Raw genomic sequence first — 13,633 nt, 5'->3', positions numbered from 1 at the left:
CTCTTTACGGCTTAAGATACAACATGCTTTGTGTTTTTTTTTTTCACAAACGGCACATCTTTTATGATATCTTCTTGATTAAGAAGGAAAAACACAAGTATACTGTAGAGCTCGGATGACAAACTTGAAATTTACTCAAAGCTAGCTGTAAAAATGCTAAAACTCAGAACCACAATTCAGAATTCACCCATTTTGCACATTTATGGATATCACAATTTTCAGTTTTATGCTAAAGCCATGTCTAATAGACCTTTTTAAAATTGTGCAATACGATACTGTTACTCAATCGTATGTCACCGTTAAAGTACACATTGGTAGCTAACTGAATTTAGGCTAACACCTCAAGTTACAATGACGGAATCTATAACAGTTGCGATAGATCGAGGCCACTGCTGCTCTTTTAATCGCTTTAGTAAACTGTAACAATATACAGTCATCAAAAACATTCTCAGCACACGTCAATTAGCCTCAACTGACACCGCCATTTTATCTCGTATTGGCTAATGCTATAACCAGGAAATAGCCAGCCTTCAGTATATTGTCATCCATTCACGTCGACGTCATTTAACAGAGTAGACATGTCTTTGAAAGGAATTTAAATCAAAATGAGACAAAAGTTTATCGCGGAGGTGTCGAACATAACCCCGATGATCAACAATTGATTACTGTACGTTATTAGCTTAATACGTCGACGTACGTCTTCCATTAAATGAACATTAACATACTATGAGTGCAATTAGCTGATTTTGAAACAAGACATCAATGTGAGAGCGAAGGGGTGAAAGAGGAAGGGGAAAGGTGAGACGCTGGTGATGAATATTTAAGCACGTGTATAGCGATTAGCAAGCGGGTGCTGCGAGGGGCCGTGCTAGTGACATTGGCTGCTGCCATGACGACTCGCAGCAAAGGCGCTTCAAGCTTTTTTTTTTTTAGGTGGTAGTTTGGGGTCGCTTGCATTAGTAAAGGCCATGTGGGGGCTTGAGGTTGAAGCATGCGTGAGTGCATATTCACATGTATAGGCTCACTTTTGCATCCATTTGCTGGAGGGCCTGATGGAGTCTAACATTGCTAGTTTCTAATCACTGCAAAGAGCCAAACAAGCTTGTTGAGAACGATAAGGACCTTTTTGAAAAGAGCTGGCAGCCTCCATATCGCTTATATACTATGTGGGGACATGCAGCCCATCGTGGTGAGTGGGGACGAATGGAGGGAAAGAGGGAGGGTCACTTTACTGTCGATTGGTTGCAGAAGCCACCAGCGTAATTAAAATGTATGAAGTTAATAACCTTGAGGGCTAAATAATGATTTCACACCACTGCGGGAAATAAAGATGATTATGTGACTCATGTTTCACATGTTAAGTTTAGGAGAACACTGACAATAATGATGAAGAGAGCAACAACTAAGGGAATAGTGAGCAAACTTTTGTGCCCAGGAGACACATTTCATATTTTTAATTATATATATACACACACATGATATTACGCCATTTAAGTTTTCAAAAGATGCCACATTTGTGCATTCCAAACGGTTTCAATGTCACAGCGACTACGACAAGTCGGGTAAGACGAATCGGAGAAGATCCGTAAAAGCAGCCATATTCATTAGGTTGAACGTGTGACAAAAATACAATGTTCCCCTATCTGACTGCGGCGCAGGGCTTATGCGACAGACAGTGAGGCTGCAGAGCCCAGCCCAGTATCTCCGCCACAGCACTAATTCATCATCACCTCCACTGAATCACCGTGCTGCCAATAATACCGGGCGGCAATACATTAAGAGGCATGTGGCAGGCTTTAGGCAGAGTGACATTGACAAGTCCCCTCGGGCTGCGGGAGAAGGCTGGCCGCATGCTACACTTGCTTACATGCGCAATAATATATGGAAATGCAGCCGTGGGCAAGAGCAGCACACTTTGATCTATTCATAGAAGTCGACTTGGGGCCAAAAAGTGCAATGAAAAGGATCACAGATCTATTTTGGGGGAATACCAACAAAACCATGTGCATTAACATTATCGTCCGTAAATATTACACTGGTCAACAATTGTTTTCACAGCAACAAGTAGAATTTTTTTCTGAAACGTCGTCGCTATAAATGACAACACATGGTAAAATCTATGTTGCGCAAAAAAAAAAAAAAAAAAAATATCAAAAACCCTGACGTACTGGAAAAAGTCAGAAAACAGTATTTCTGTTGGCCCAAAAATAAATGATAAAGTGATAACAGAATCAAGTGTCATTAATCGCATGCATCATATTTGCTATTTTGTAAAGTGACCTAAATGCAAAGAACAAAAATAATTTTTGGCGCGCTCCAGCAATTTAAGAAAATCCATTTGGTCTTTGCAGAACTAATGACTGACTTATATATTTATCAATATATTGTTGGTCATAAGGATCAAGAGTTGATTTGGCTTAAATGCTGATATTGTGTTCAATAAAAGGTATAAGTGATGTTTCATGTTCATTCATCTGATTTTATTAGTCATTTCTATTTATTTCACTGGGTATAAATAACTCATTTCTAGCACTGAGTGAGCTACTTCACCTAATTTGCATTACTTTTTTTTAATCACAAAGACTCATAGTTCACCTGCACTTTCAAAATTATTTTGCCAAGTAAAAAGCAAGATTTTAATTAAAAAGATGTAAATCTGTCAAACTTTCCCCCCCCTATCATTTAAAGAACAAAAACAAATGCAGTAGATCAGTTTCCAACACGAGTCAAGAAATAAACAATCAGCAAATGAAAAAAGACAAAAAAAGCTAACACAAGATTAGTGCTGATAGAATAAAAGTCTGCTTTTATTTTGTTTTATTCTTTCTACATGAAACACATGTTCCTGAATGCAGCAAGAGACACAATAAGAGGATGCTAAGCATCGTGCCAGCGTAGCAGAGGTGTGGCCGGTTGAGCGAGGACATATATACACACTATTGCCTAGTCGAGATCGTCGTCGCCTCTGGGAGACAAAAGCGGATTGTGGGGAGTGTTGACTGAAATCACGAGACGGTCTTTCACATTATCGTACCAACAGACTCGAAACAGCGTACATGAATTACCCCGTCTTGCCCTAATGAGCATGACAATGCAATTCAACCCAGCATAGTTCAATTCAGTCATGACAATGATGTTAGTTAAAGTTTTGAGTTGCCATGATGATAAATGTCACTTTAGGACACAGTGTCAAGGTTGAAGAGATTATCAAAAATAATCAACAAAAAAGTCCAGTGGATGGCTAAAGAGCTGCAGAAAATGAATGAACTTACTGACCAATTCTTGTTGGAACTAATGGAAGTGGATAATAATAAATTACAATCATAAGAATTTTGTACCATTGAGAAAGATTTCTCCAACCCATTAAAAATAAGAATCCATTCATTTCTGGTTAATTTCCGCCATGGTTGATCATGGAAATGCAGCCCATCCCGAGTTGAAACAAAAACAATTCGAAACTAACTTTGTATTAGAAAATCTCCCAAAACAAATCCCGAATGCATATTTTTGTATAGTGTGGGTCACAGTCTGAAAACATTGTCTGCTACATTGATACTGAAAAATATTTGAAAGCAGGTACCAGGAACACGCACACAAAAAAAAAAGCCACAAAGAACCACTTTGATCATAAATGTTCCATTTTTTTAAGTCGTGAACGCAAACCAGTCAGTGGAATCTATTCTCTGTAAAGTTCTGCAATCAATACAATAAACACAGAACCAGAATTCCTCCTTAAACATGACACAAACACACGTTGGCAGCAAACAGGCGTCCTTTTTAAAAGTCAACAGGTTCTGAGGTACTCGTAACTAAGTAGAGAACAATATTTGGGCGGATAGCACGTACGCGAGCGACACAGTAACAGCAAAGGTTTTAGCATTTTGCAATTGCTTTCACCAAAACGTTGAGGGACTAGCGGTGTGGTTGGCGCGCCTGAATATACCCCCCTCGCCCCTCCCCCCCTGTGAGGGTTGCAAACATAGAAAAAAAACAGCACCATTTGAGGTCCGTATAGAACGGTTTGCTGGTAGCACCGTCAACCAGTAAAAATCTCCAAACGCAACACAGACACAAAAACACGAACACGGGAGCGACTGCACGACGTTAGCCAAGAGCAGATTACAACATCCTTCGCCAAGCAGCTCAACAAACATCCCTTTTCCGAGAATGATATCGTGAATCGAGGTGTCTAAGAAGAGATAGATACTGTATATATATATATTTAGATATTCTGTACATGTTGCGTAACCAGGAATAACTTTTTTTACGATAGATTTTCTTTTGACTATACACAGAGATCTTAAGAGGTACTGACAAACAAACACTAGAGTAACAATGAGGTAGGGCGGTGAAAGTTGGATGAAGTAGAACCGGTTTGTGGATTGTATACAAAGTTACTGATACGGTCATCAAAAAAATAGAGAACAAACAACGTGTTCCTCTCAGTATTGTCTCTGAGACTCAAACATGAACGTACTATGTACACCAAACGCTCCCGATAAAGACCTTGGTAAGCGTCATCTTGATCTCTGTGCATTTTGAAACAACACTTGGCTTTCATGCCAGCAACTGGAGGTGGCACAGAAAGAAAATCACAGCTGGTGAGGTTCAACTTTTCTCCGGCGCACTATTCGTCCAGTTTTTACAAAGATGCTGATTAGGCTGAATCAGCATTAAGTACCTCAGTGTACAAGTCCAAAGACTAAAAAGGGAACCAGACTATCAAAGGTTGACATATATATTTTTTTTCCCCCCCCCCAAAGCATTGTCTTTACCACGAGCCCTTCTGGCATCAAACAACAAAGAAATTAACGATATATGAGGTCATTATTGGAATATCTGAAATCGTATTTGCTAGAATTGTAGCCTCTAAACGGGGTGGTCCTTTTTTTTTTCAATATTAGCGTAATTATGCTGAATATATTTACAACACAGTGGGACTGAGCTCAGTGCTTCTGTTTTGGTTGGGAAAGAAGTTAGAAAAGGTTCAATTGGGCCCTGCAGTCGAACTGCGGAATTCAAATTAGTAGGGGTGCGATAAAAGGCAATCCGATGCGGATCTCGATGCATGGGGTGCAATACGATTCAAGGAATGTACATTCTATAGCGGAACGGTTAGCGGGATTACGATTCGATTCAACAAGGTTCAGTTTGAGAGGATATGATGTAGTTTCTTGATGAAAGTCTATATATCGTATTTTTGTACTGGGGAAACCCAATGCAAATGGAAGAACCTCTAGAAACTCAACCTAGGTTCGATTAAATTGGGACGGGCCTTTTGTTATTGACTTTTTAAATGTGCAAACCACACTGATCGTTCAGTCAGCATCCCGTCTTTTTCGCATTCAAAACTTTGGCTCGTATTGACAATTTTTGTCAAAACAAAGACTAAACCTAAACATGACCGACATTAAACTCCAGTTCTAATAACGTAACAAAGCTTTTGAGTCACAAATCTCTCAAGTTTACTGCTCAGCATTGGCATGTCAATAACAGACCCTGCCGCTCACAAAACAAAACATTTTAAGGTGCATCATGTTAATAGAATGATTGTTTGGCCTTAATTTAGTATTTCGATAAGAAATAAAGACTAACACCCCAAAAGAGGCTTTTTTTTTTTTAAGATTGACAAGTTGACATTTAAAGTGCATTTGAAGTCAATGATTTGTCAAACTAACAAGTTTGACGAACAAGTTTATATTCAGAGTGAGGCGCAACACTTCTCTAATAATACCACCAGCTTTGCATCACTGATCACTTTGGCTCGGGAGATTTTGTTTTTTTCTTCTTCTGGGCTCTTCATCACACTTTAAAGCCAACAAGTTGTATGGAAAACAACAAACGCTCATAAGGAATATAAAAAAAAGAAACATATATGATAATGACATCAATTAGATAATTGTCAAGAACATGTACAACCAAACTGAAAGACAAAAAAAAAACAACGACAATCTCTTAACAACAAAAGGTAGCTCAACAAAAAGGATGAGCTAAACTTTGGAATGGGGGGGAAAGTGAGAAAAAGCAACTGGCAACAAATGTAGAAGTGTGAAGAGAAGCGAAGGCTTGACAGGCAGCTCTGCAGCAGGTTCACAGTTTTGCCTCTGTTGGCTCACACTTGAGATTTCAATCTTTAAGACTTTGTTTCATAGCCATGGAAAATCTTGAGGGATGAAACAAGACAAAAACGAACAAAGGACAAAATGGAATTTCTTAAGAATAACACATCTCAGACAGCTTTACCCACACAAGACCCGAACTACGACCCCTACTGAAGAGCACCGAGAGGCTCGGGGCTTCGGCTCGACTCCAACTGACGCTCGCAACGGTACCGATGGCCGACTCTTACATTCTCACAGGAAAGTGCACATCAAGTCTCGAGACTTCAGCTTGGACTACAATCGCAGCTCACTAGAAAAGACAAAGGGCACCACGTGCCCCTGATGATTGGCAAATCCATTTAAGGCCTTTCCTGCTCCACTCTTCAACAGTTCCAGTGTGTACCAATGACAGACACGCCTCAGGAAATCGCATTCATAGGGATTGGTCACTGTACAATCAGGATAAACCAGTCCGTCTCAGAACGGAAACACCTAATAATAATAATTTTGAGACTGTCTGGAGCTGAAATCGTAATCACGATTAAAATTCGATTAATTGAGCAGTCCTACTCTGTATGTTTTGTTCCATACAACTGTCAAAATTGTGTCAGGGGAGGCTTTAATTAGGTCAAAATTAAGATGATCCACTATTTCTAGATTGTCTATTTGAGTCAGCAAATCTTGCCATTTTTTGTTTCATTTCTTTTCATAAAACCCCTAAGTCCATTTTTTTCAGAAAAACCCCCACCAAGGACCATTTGTACAAGTTCGACTCAATTCTGGCGATTGACTTAAAACGCCACGACCACAATAATCTCTCAGCAACCGACTCTCTGTTGCAATCTAGAATATGTCTTTTACAAAATGAGGACTCATTTATTAGACACTTCTTTCTCACTGCACGATGACTGGAGACTTTAATCCGGGGAAGTCCTTTTTGACTTTTTAAAAGCTTAAAGGACTCAGAGTGATGTTCTGACACAGAACAATAAGTCAATTTCACAATCTGTTAACGCGCGCACACACACACACACCAAGGCCAACAGTTTCTCATACTGACCCCAAAAGTAAAGCTTTGTTTAAAAAAAAAAAACACTTATTCTTGTTCCTCTCTGGTTGGTGAGTAAAGCTGTCTGGAACTCAATGAACTAACTGTTAGGGAAGGGTGGGGGGTGCTGGTTTTAAAAAGGGGCCACAACCAATCAGATGAGTTGTAAGAATAGCGGTTCCGCTAAGATGACTTGACCTCTACATGCCATCATAAGTAAAATTGTCCATCTTGACTGTCTGTCTGATGAGCAGCTTGGATTCCCGTCGCTCCTCGTTCTTGATGGACTTGTTGATGTCCATGATCTTCTCACAAATGTATTTGTTCACTTTGGACAATCTTTGCGTGATCTCGGCACTGTTTGCCGTCTCTTGGGACACTCGGTCGTACAGACACTCTGCGGCCAAGACAAAAGCGCCAGTGGGTTAGAAGAACCATCCGATGCGGTCGAGCGGGTGAGGCTTCTTACCTCGGACGATTTTTAACTTGCTTGGCGAGAGTGGAGGTTTGGGAAGGGCGTCTTTTTTCTTTTTGGTAGCCACCCCGGTGACGCTTCGGTTTTTGAGGGTTTCTGTGCCCCAGATCATGACGGCCAAGTTCTTGGTGAACTTGGAGTCTCCTTGGGTACGCTGCAACTGGTGCCACTTCTCCTCCTCCACCCAGATCCCACCACCAAGGTGAACCTACGTGTCGTATGACAAATTGAAATTCAATCTAGAAACATACATGCAAGTAAAGTTAACCGCTGGTAAATAAACGCCACTTTGAAATTCTGCTGTCTATTTTAAAAGACTGAAAAGGGTGTTTTGGAGGGAAATAGAATTTTTCAAATCAACAGGAAAATTACTGTGGTGTTTTCAACTCGTTTGAATTGTTTGTCTTTTGTTATCTCCAAGCCCATTTCGAATTATTTTGATTACTGTTGTTTATAATAATAAGAGATGCTACTTTACCATCAGTCAAACCAGTATGAAGTCATTTTCTTAATATCCCATTTTGTAACTTTTTCCAGCAAAATATGAAAATGGCTTTATGATTAGAGGTTACAACACAAACACAAGGAAACAAAATGAAGGAAGACAAAACTACGACATTTCGAATCTTGCTACCAACAATGTGTACAATAAATTGTAAGTTATTGAACCCGCTTTTTAGCAACAACTCTTTGCTATCATAGTCAATTGTGACCTCGAGGTTAGGTGGCTCCAAGCTAATCCAGTCAAAGGACAGGAAGGCAACAGCGCGAGCAGACATCTTAGCCGGCTCTTACTTAAACAACACAGCTAATCCCGAGAAGCACCACTTTTGCCGACTAAGATTCTCAAGTAAACTCAAGCCACTGGCTGTTCGTTGGTTGGATTACTCCCAGCGTGAACTTAGCATGTATCGCTCTCCACAGACTGTTGCATAAACACGCCGAGTCGATTGGCAGCCAGGCGGTCGGCCCTCGTCTTTTCGGTGGGCAGAAGCAGCAGGAGTCGCATCTGACTTGCTTTCTCTCGGCTCTCTTATCACTCTAAAGTCTTTAGGCCGGAGTCCAAAAGGATTTTCCCCCCCGTGCGGCAAATGTGCTTTCGGCCGCGGGCCAGACTTGTTTCTTCTGCCCTTCAGTCGGGCGAGATTGTTTTCAATCTCACTTCAAGTTCCTAAGATTTATTTTCTCTACGTCCTTCCTTCTCGCCGGTCCGACACTCTCGCTGCGGCTAAGCCTGTCAGTCACTCTGAATTTCTCTGGTGCGAATAATTAAGACGGGGTCCCTGATGTAAGGAGGCTTCTCATTTGTTCTTCACGCCTCAGGTGCCCACAAGTCCCAAAGCTTGTAGTACCAATTGCACCCCTGTCAACGGAGACTTGCTGGTTGCATTACGTCCTGGCAACCCTAACTGGCTAATAACCACTGATGATGCTGGCCGGGCCTGCAGGAACAATAAGGCTCTTCTCAACCTTGTTTACCTGCCAGAGCTGGACGGGCGAATGGACTGAGCTGAGGTTCTCTGCAACCGGGGCGCTCCACTGAATTGCAGATTGCCATGGATTTTCTTGTAATGTCCTCATGTCATCTGTTATTTTGATGCATTATTAACCATATTAAAGTGTTGAACAGAGCTCAAGTACAAATCTCTTGAACACTCCACCGTCTGAGAAGAGTCGTAAAATTCCGCCGCTTCCCTCAATCTGGAGAGAGCTGTTAAATATGATTGTCGCCTCCAGGTTGAGGTTAGATGATTTTTAGTTATTTTTGAGTGAGTTCGTTTAGGCGCAGTATAAAAATATCCCGTCAGTCCATTCCTGCACGTTAAATAAGTCGATAAAAACAGAGGTCGTGATCCAGAGCAAGTTATAAGAAGCCCACCTTGCCATCGTTGCACGTGTAGACCGTTCGGGGAGATGGTGAGTAGCTGGAACTGGTGTTGGCTTCTTCTTTAAATGTTTCCTGGGTCTCAACAATGGGTTCAACCACCTCAGCCTTGATTGTCTGAGTGCCATTGTCATGCATAGGCTCTAGAGAGGAAAGAAGCAATTTAGTATGAGAGGAAATATTTGAAAACGGGTTGAAGTACTGAACGAGTGCCCAAATGTTTGTCTGAACGTAGGGACAGGAGGTTATTTTAGCCCAGCGGTTAAGCTGGCTTGCCGGCCTGCCGCCTACGTTAAGCTCTAACGTAGCCGATGTGTTTTAATATCAGGCAGTGCACTCCCATCCTGTGTACAAAGACACCCGATGGTGTTCTAATCTCTCTCTTGCCTGTCCATTAGATAGTCCAACCATTGAGCGGGCTTCTCTGTCTAAACCGTTACACTGATGGGCGTCTGGCAAAAAGTGCTTTCTGTACATTGCTGAACTTGCAAACACTCGCCCACTCAAATTCCAGGACTGAATTTATGGCTGGACTGGATCTATCTATAATCATTTGCAGAATTATAATCCCATTGTTGGAATAACTGCATGAGATTTAACTGTGTCTTTAAAATGACTGTGTGAAATCGAGCGACTAAATTCAGCAGTATTTTATTATTGTAATTTGTCATTGTCAAATCTATCACAAGCACATTAAATAAGTCTTTACGGGAGGGAACTGAACTGTGTTTGGTTACGCGGCGATTTTTTTGCATTCATTTTTCACAGCGTGTAAAACGATGCCTAAAAATTGTTTAAAAATTTAACAGCTGCAAATTGCATTGTTTTTAATTTCATTAAGTGCTGTGGAAGCTCAATTTTTGACAGGCCAGTTCATAAGGTTGACAACTTATTTTGATGAATTTTAGTATTATTATATCTTATGATTATTTTTAATGTGCTGACTTTGAACCGTTAATTCTGCCTGCGCTTCCTGTAAACTTGAGTTGTGCTCCACCGGGGGAGTGTAAACATCTGCTAGTTGGCCGTTGTGAAGATAAAGAGATAAGACCACCTCTGAAACTCTGAAATCAGCTTGCTGAAGCTTTCACAAGATAAAGACATGTTCTGCACACCCCAACTTCCTTTTTGAGAATAAATACTGCGGGAGCAGAGTTCGGAGTTGCTTTCAAGCACTAATGTGTCACACAAAAGAAATATACCATGAACACATTGCCAAAAGTGGAGAAAATATGGCACAACAGTGACATTACCAAGAAATGGACCATCCTTCTCAAAATGGCTGAAAGAACTGTTCAGGAAGGCTGGCAACGTTAAAGGAGCTACAGGAACATGTGGCAGGCAACAAGTACTTGAGAAGAATCTCCATATGTCTAGGCTAGGAGCTCACATGGGAAGACTGAAGCCTTATCTTACACACACATGAAATTTCATACATGCGTGTGGAAAAATCTGTTATGGTCCGATGAAACCGAGGTTTTGTTAAAGGGTGGCAGATGTGTGCTGCCTCCTATTTGTGATTGGTTAACTTTTAAAACTTCCCCAACCTCAGTTCTAGGCACACTTGTTCAACCATAATCAAGTTATTTTTATTTCCCCTCTCACTTTTTAATTTCCTCCAATTGAGTTGTCCAGGTTTTAACAGTGGAAAAGTTTTGAAATAATTTATCTTGGTCTAATTTTTTTCAATACACCAAACACCTGGTTTTGAAGAGGGGTGTGTAGACTTATTATACATTAGTCCTGGTCAAAACAAAATACCTCTGACGTATGATTCAAAGTAGCAAAAGTAGTTGAAGTGCTTATGTTTGTGCGTCGGTGTGGCCTTACCACTGCCCAGCCTCATGAGGAGCACATCCTGCAGCCGACGATTGAAGTCCCTGAGTTCTTTGACTTCAGTCAGCAGGCTGCCGTATTCCTTGAGTTTCTTCGTCTGCTGCACCAACTGCCGACGTGTTCTTTCCAGCTCCTGCTGCAGCCTCCTCATCTCGTCCTCCTGTTGCCTGTAGCTGTCCACCAGCTCGTCGTAAAGGACGCGAGGAACCACCGCCGCGGCCGCATCCGTGTCCACTTGGAGATGTTGCTGCTGCTGCTGATGCTCCTTCTGCAGTTGTTCTGCTTCCATGTCTTCGTCTTCATCATCGGCGTCCTCTCCCTCCTCAGCCAATCGATCCTCATCTAGATCTTCTTCGCCTTCCACGCAAGAGCTGGCGGCGTTTCTCTCGAGGCGAGCCACTACTGCTGCCAAACTTTTGGAGGAGTTTGAAATGGGGCGGCCATGGTCTTGCGATAGAGCCTTTGGGGGGAAAACATTTGACAATAGAAAAAGTCAGATTCTCATTAAACACAAATATAAATATTTGGCAATGACGGCCCTCAAAGGACTAAAACCTGAAACGACCATGTGTTTTTTTTTTTTTTTTTGATGACTGTGGGAATCACACGAAGAACTAAAGTGGAGTTGCAGAGTTCCCGATGAGCCGCTCAGAGGATTTGTCTGCGAAAGGGCATCTGTCCAGAGTGCTGGAATTTGTGTTAATCCACCATATGGTAAAAATAGAGCGAGGGATTTTGGGTGGAAGCCCAATACATATACAAATATGTCACATCCGTCCGCCTTTACACTGTTTTAGGATAATGCTTTGCATTCTACAAATAGTAAATTGATTTATGGACCAGTAGCAAATGACAAATGTTGACTCGTGTATTATTGTTGTTGATAAAGTTGTCGACTTTTATCCTGTTCATTAAAATGGTGCTCAAAATATCACGAACTGTAGTTCTTACCTTTTTATGCCTGAGAGGCAGCCTATCCCTTCCAAAATTGTTCTCAATTAAATTTCCTGAATTCTCGAGGGACATTTTAGGAATTTTCATCTTCTTTTGCATTATAAAGTCTTCAAACTCCTCTACAGCATCTGCAAAGTTCAAGAGACATTCATCAAGTTTCTTTCTGATCAGGTCTTCTCATCCAACTGCGTGTCATCAGTTTGCATTTACTTAAACACAACTTCATAGAGATACAATTAAAAGAGCAGGTTTGAACTGCAGTGGACGCGGAGAAAGCGTTCGCCGGATGGATGTCACAGCCCAGACAGCTCACAATCAGGGATTAGCTATGTTATTCAAAACGACCAGTCAGTAAGTTAGCGAGTCAGACGTGTAAATTGTTTCCTCAAAAAATGAATAAAAATACGCTGTCATGTAACTGACATGTCTGCAGACTGTCTGGAAAGACACCGCAGCGGCGCTGCTTCTTTTGAGACACACAAAAGTCAAACCGTGTTCCAAAGCTTTTAACGCACCGAAGTCATCGGGTAGAGCATATCGATTTAAAAACAACAAAAAAAGCAGAAAATAAACGTCAAGCATCTTTTTCTATGTTGTTACGATGTTCTTGACAGCTCTACGTGTGCAGACAGCTAACTGTAGCATGCTAACCAGGGCACACAGACGGGCTAACAAGCGTTAGCTTCATGTTGTAAACAAGCGACGTTACAGGCTAACGTTACACGCCGATCGTCCAAACAACGGTAACCTTTCCGTAAGTGTAAACACATCGGGACAATCGTAGCAAAGTTGTTAGCTACTATGTCCTAGCTAGCCGGGACCTTACTGCAGCGATTGGTGCTCAGCTGATGATGACAGGTTGCACTAAATAACTTGACACATGACCTGTCAGTGTTCGACACACGTCAAAGTCTGTGAGGAAAACTTGGATTTATAAATGACATGAAGAAATGAGCAATTTACCTGCAAGGGCAATGATGTGAGCTTCACACGGTTGGCCTGCGCTCCCATTCTCTTCAGTCCTGCGCACCACATACACCTTCTGATGATCGAAATCGGCTCCGTGCTCCGGGCTGAAATCTTGGATGCTTGAAACGGGCATCGCGCAACATATATCGTCTTCGAAGAACCGAACGAAAGCATACATTATTTTCCTTTCCCCGATTGTGTACTTTTACATACGGTCGACTTGCTTTCCCTTCGCATCACAAAGTATAAAAAATATACAAATAGGGAAGAGGTTTTGGAGCATATCGGCGCTTGATTGCTTTTGTCTGGTCCACATCATCAAGGCATAACTAATAGATAAAACATTTGCCTCGAATTTAAGTGCA

General features: G+C 41.4%; 2 protein-coding genes across 5 annotated transcripts in view; both read right to left on the bottom strand.

Annotated features, from left to right (window-relative positions):
- The window catches only part of agbl4 (AGBL carboxypeptidase 4), a 162,244-nt gene that overhangs the window by 28,762 nt on the left and 119,849 nt on the right, over positions 1-13,633 (bottom strand). The gene's annotated exons all lie outside the window — the stretch shown is intronic.
- On the bottom strand, positions 5,773-13,563 carry bend5 (BEN domain containing 5). Of its 2 annotated transcripts, none has more exons than XM_085928567.1 (6): positions 13,263-13,563; positions 12,297-12,427; positions 11,340-11,805; positions 9,504-9,652; positions 7,619-7,832; positions 5,773-7,546 (listed from the first exon to the last, which is right to left on the bottom strand). In XM_085928567.1, the coding sequence occupies exons 1-6, from the start codon at positions 13,444-13,446 to the stop codon at positions 7,350-7,352; spliced, it is 1,341 nt and encodes a 446-aa protein (XP_085784693.1). In that variant the 5' UTR covers positions 13,447-13,563; the 3' UTR covers positions 5,773-7,349. The 2 variants fall into 2 exon arrangements, with proteins under 2 accessions (XP_085784693.1, XP_085784695.1); XM_085928569.1 differs by lacking the exon at positions 13,263-13,563 and adding an exon at positions 12,815-13,077.

Source organism: Syngnathus leptorhynchus, chromosome 13, assembly GCF_054491065.1.
Source record: "Syngnathus leptorhynchus isolate UIUO chromosome 13, UIUO_Slep, whole genome shotgun sequence".
NCBI lineage: Eukaryota > Metazoa > Chordata > Actinopteri > Syngnathiformes > Syngnathidae > Syngnathus > Syngnathus leptorhynchus.
The sequence above is the reverse complement of the archived record's forward strand: the minus strand, read 5'-3'. Positions and strand labels throughout refer to the sequence as shown.

Bases quoted from the DNA above. Each gene is read 5' to 3' on its own strand.
- bend5 (XM_085928567.1), bottom strand. From the start codon at position 13,446: ATGTATGCTTTCGTTCGGTTCTTCGAAGACGATATATGTTGCGCGATG. The intron at 12,428-13,262 runs GTAAATTGCTCA...TGAACTTTGCAG, and splicing joins TCACATCATTGCCCTTGCAG to ATGCTGTAGAGGAGTTTGAA. The intron at 11,806-12,296 runs GTAAGAACTACA...TTCCCCCCAAAG, and splicing joins TGCCTCTCAGGCATAAAAAG to GCTCTATCGCAAGACCATGG.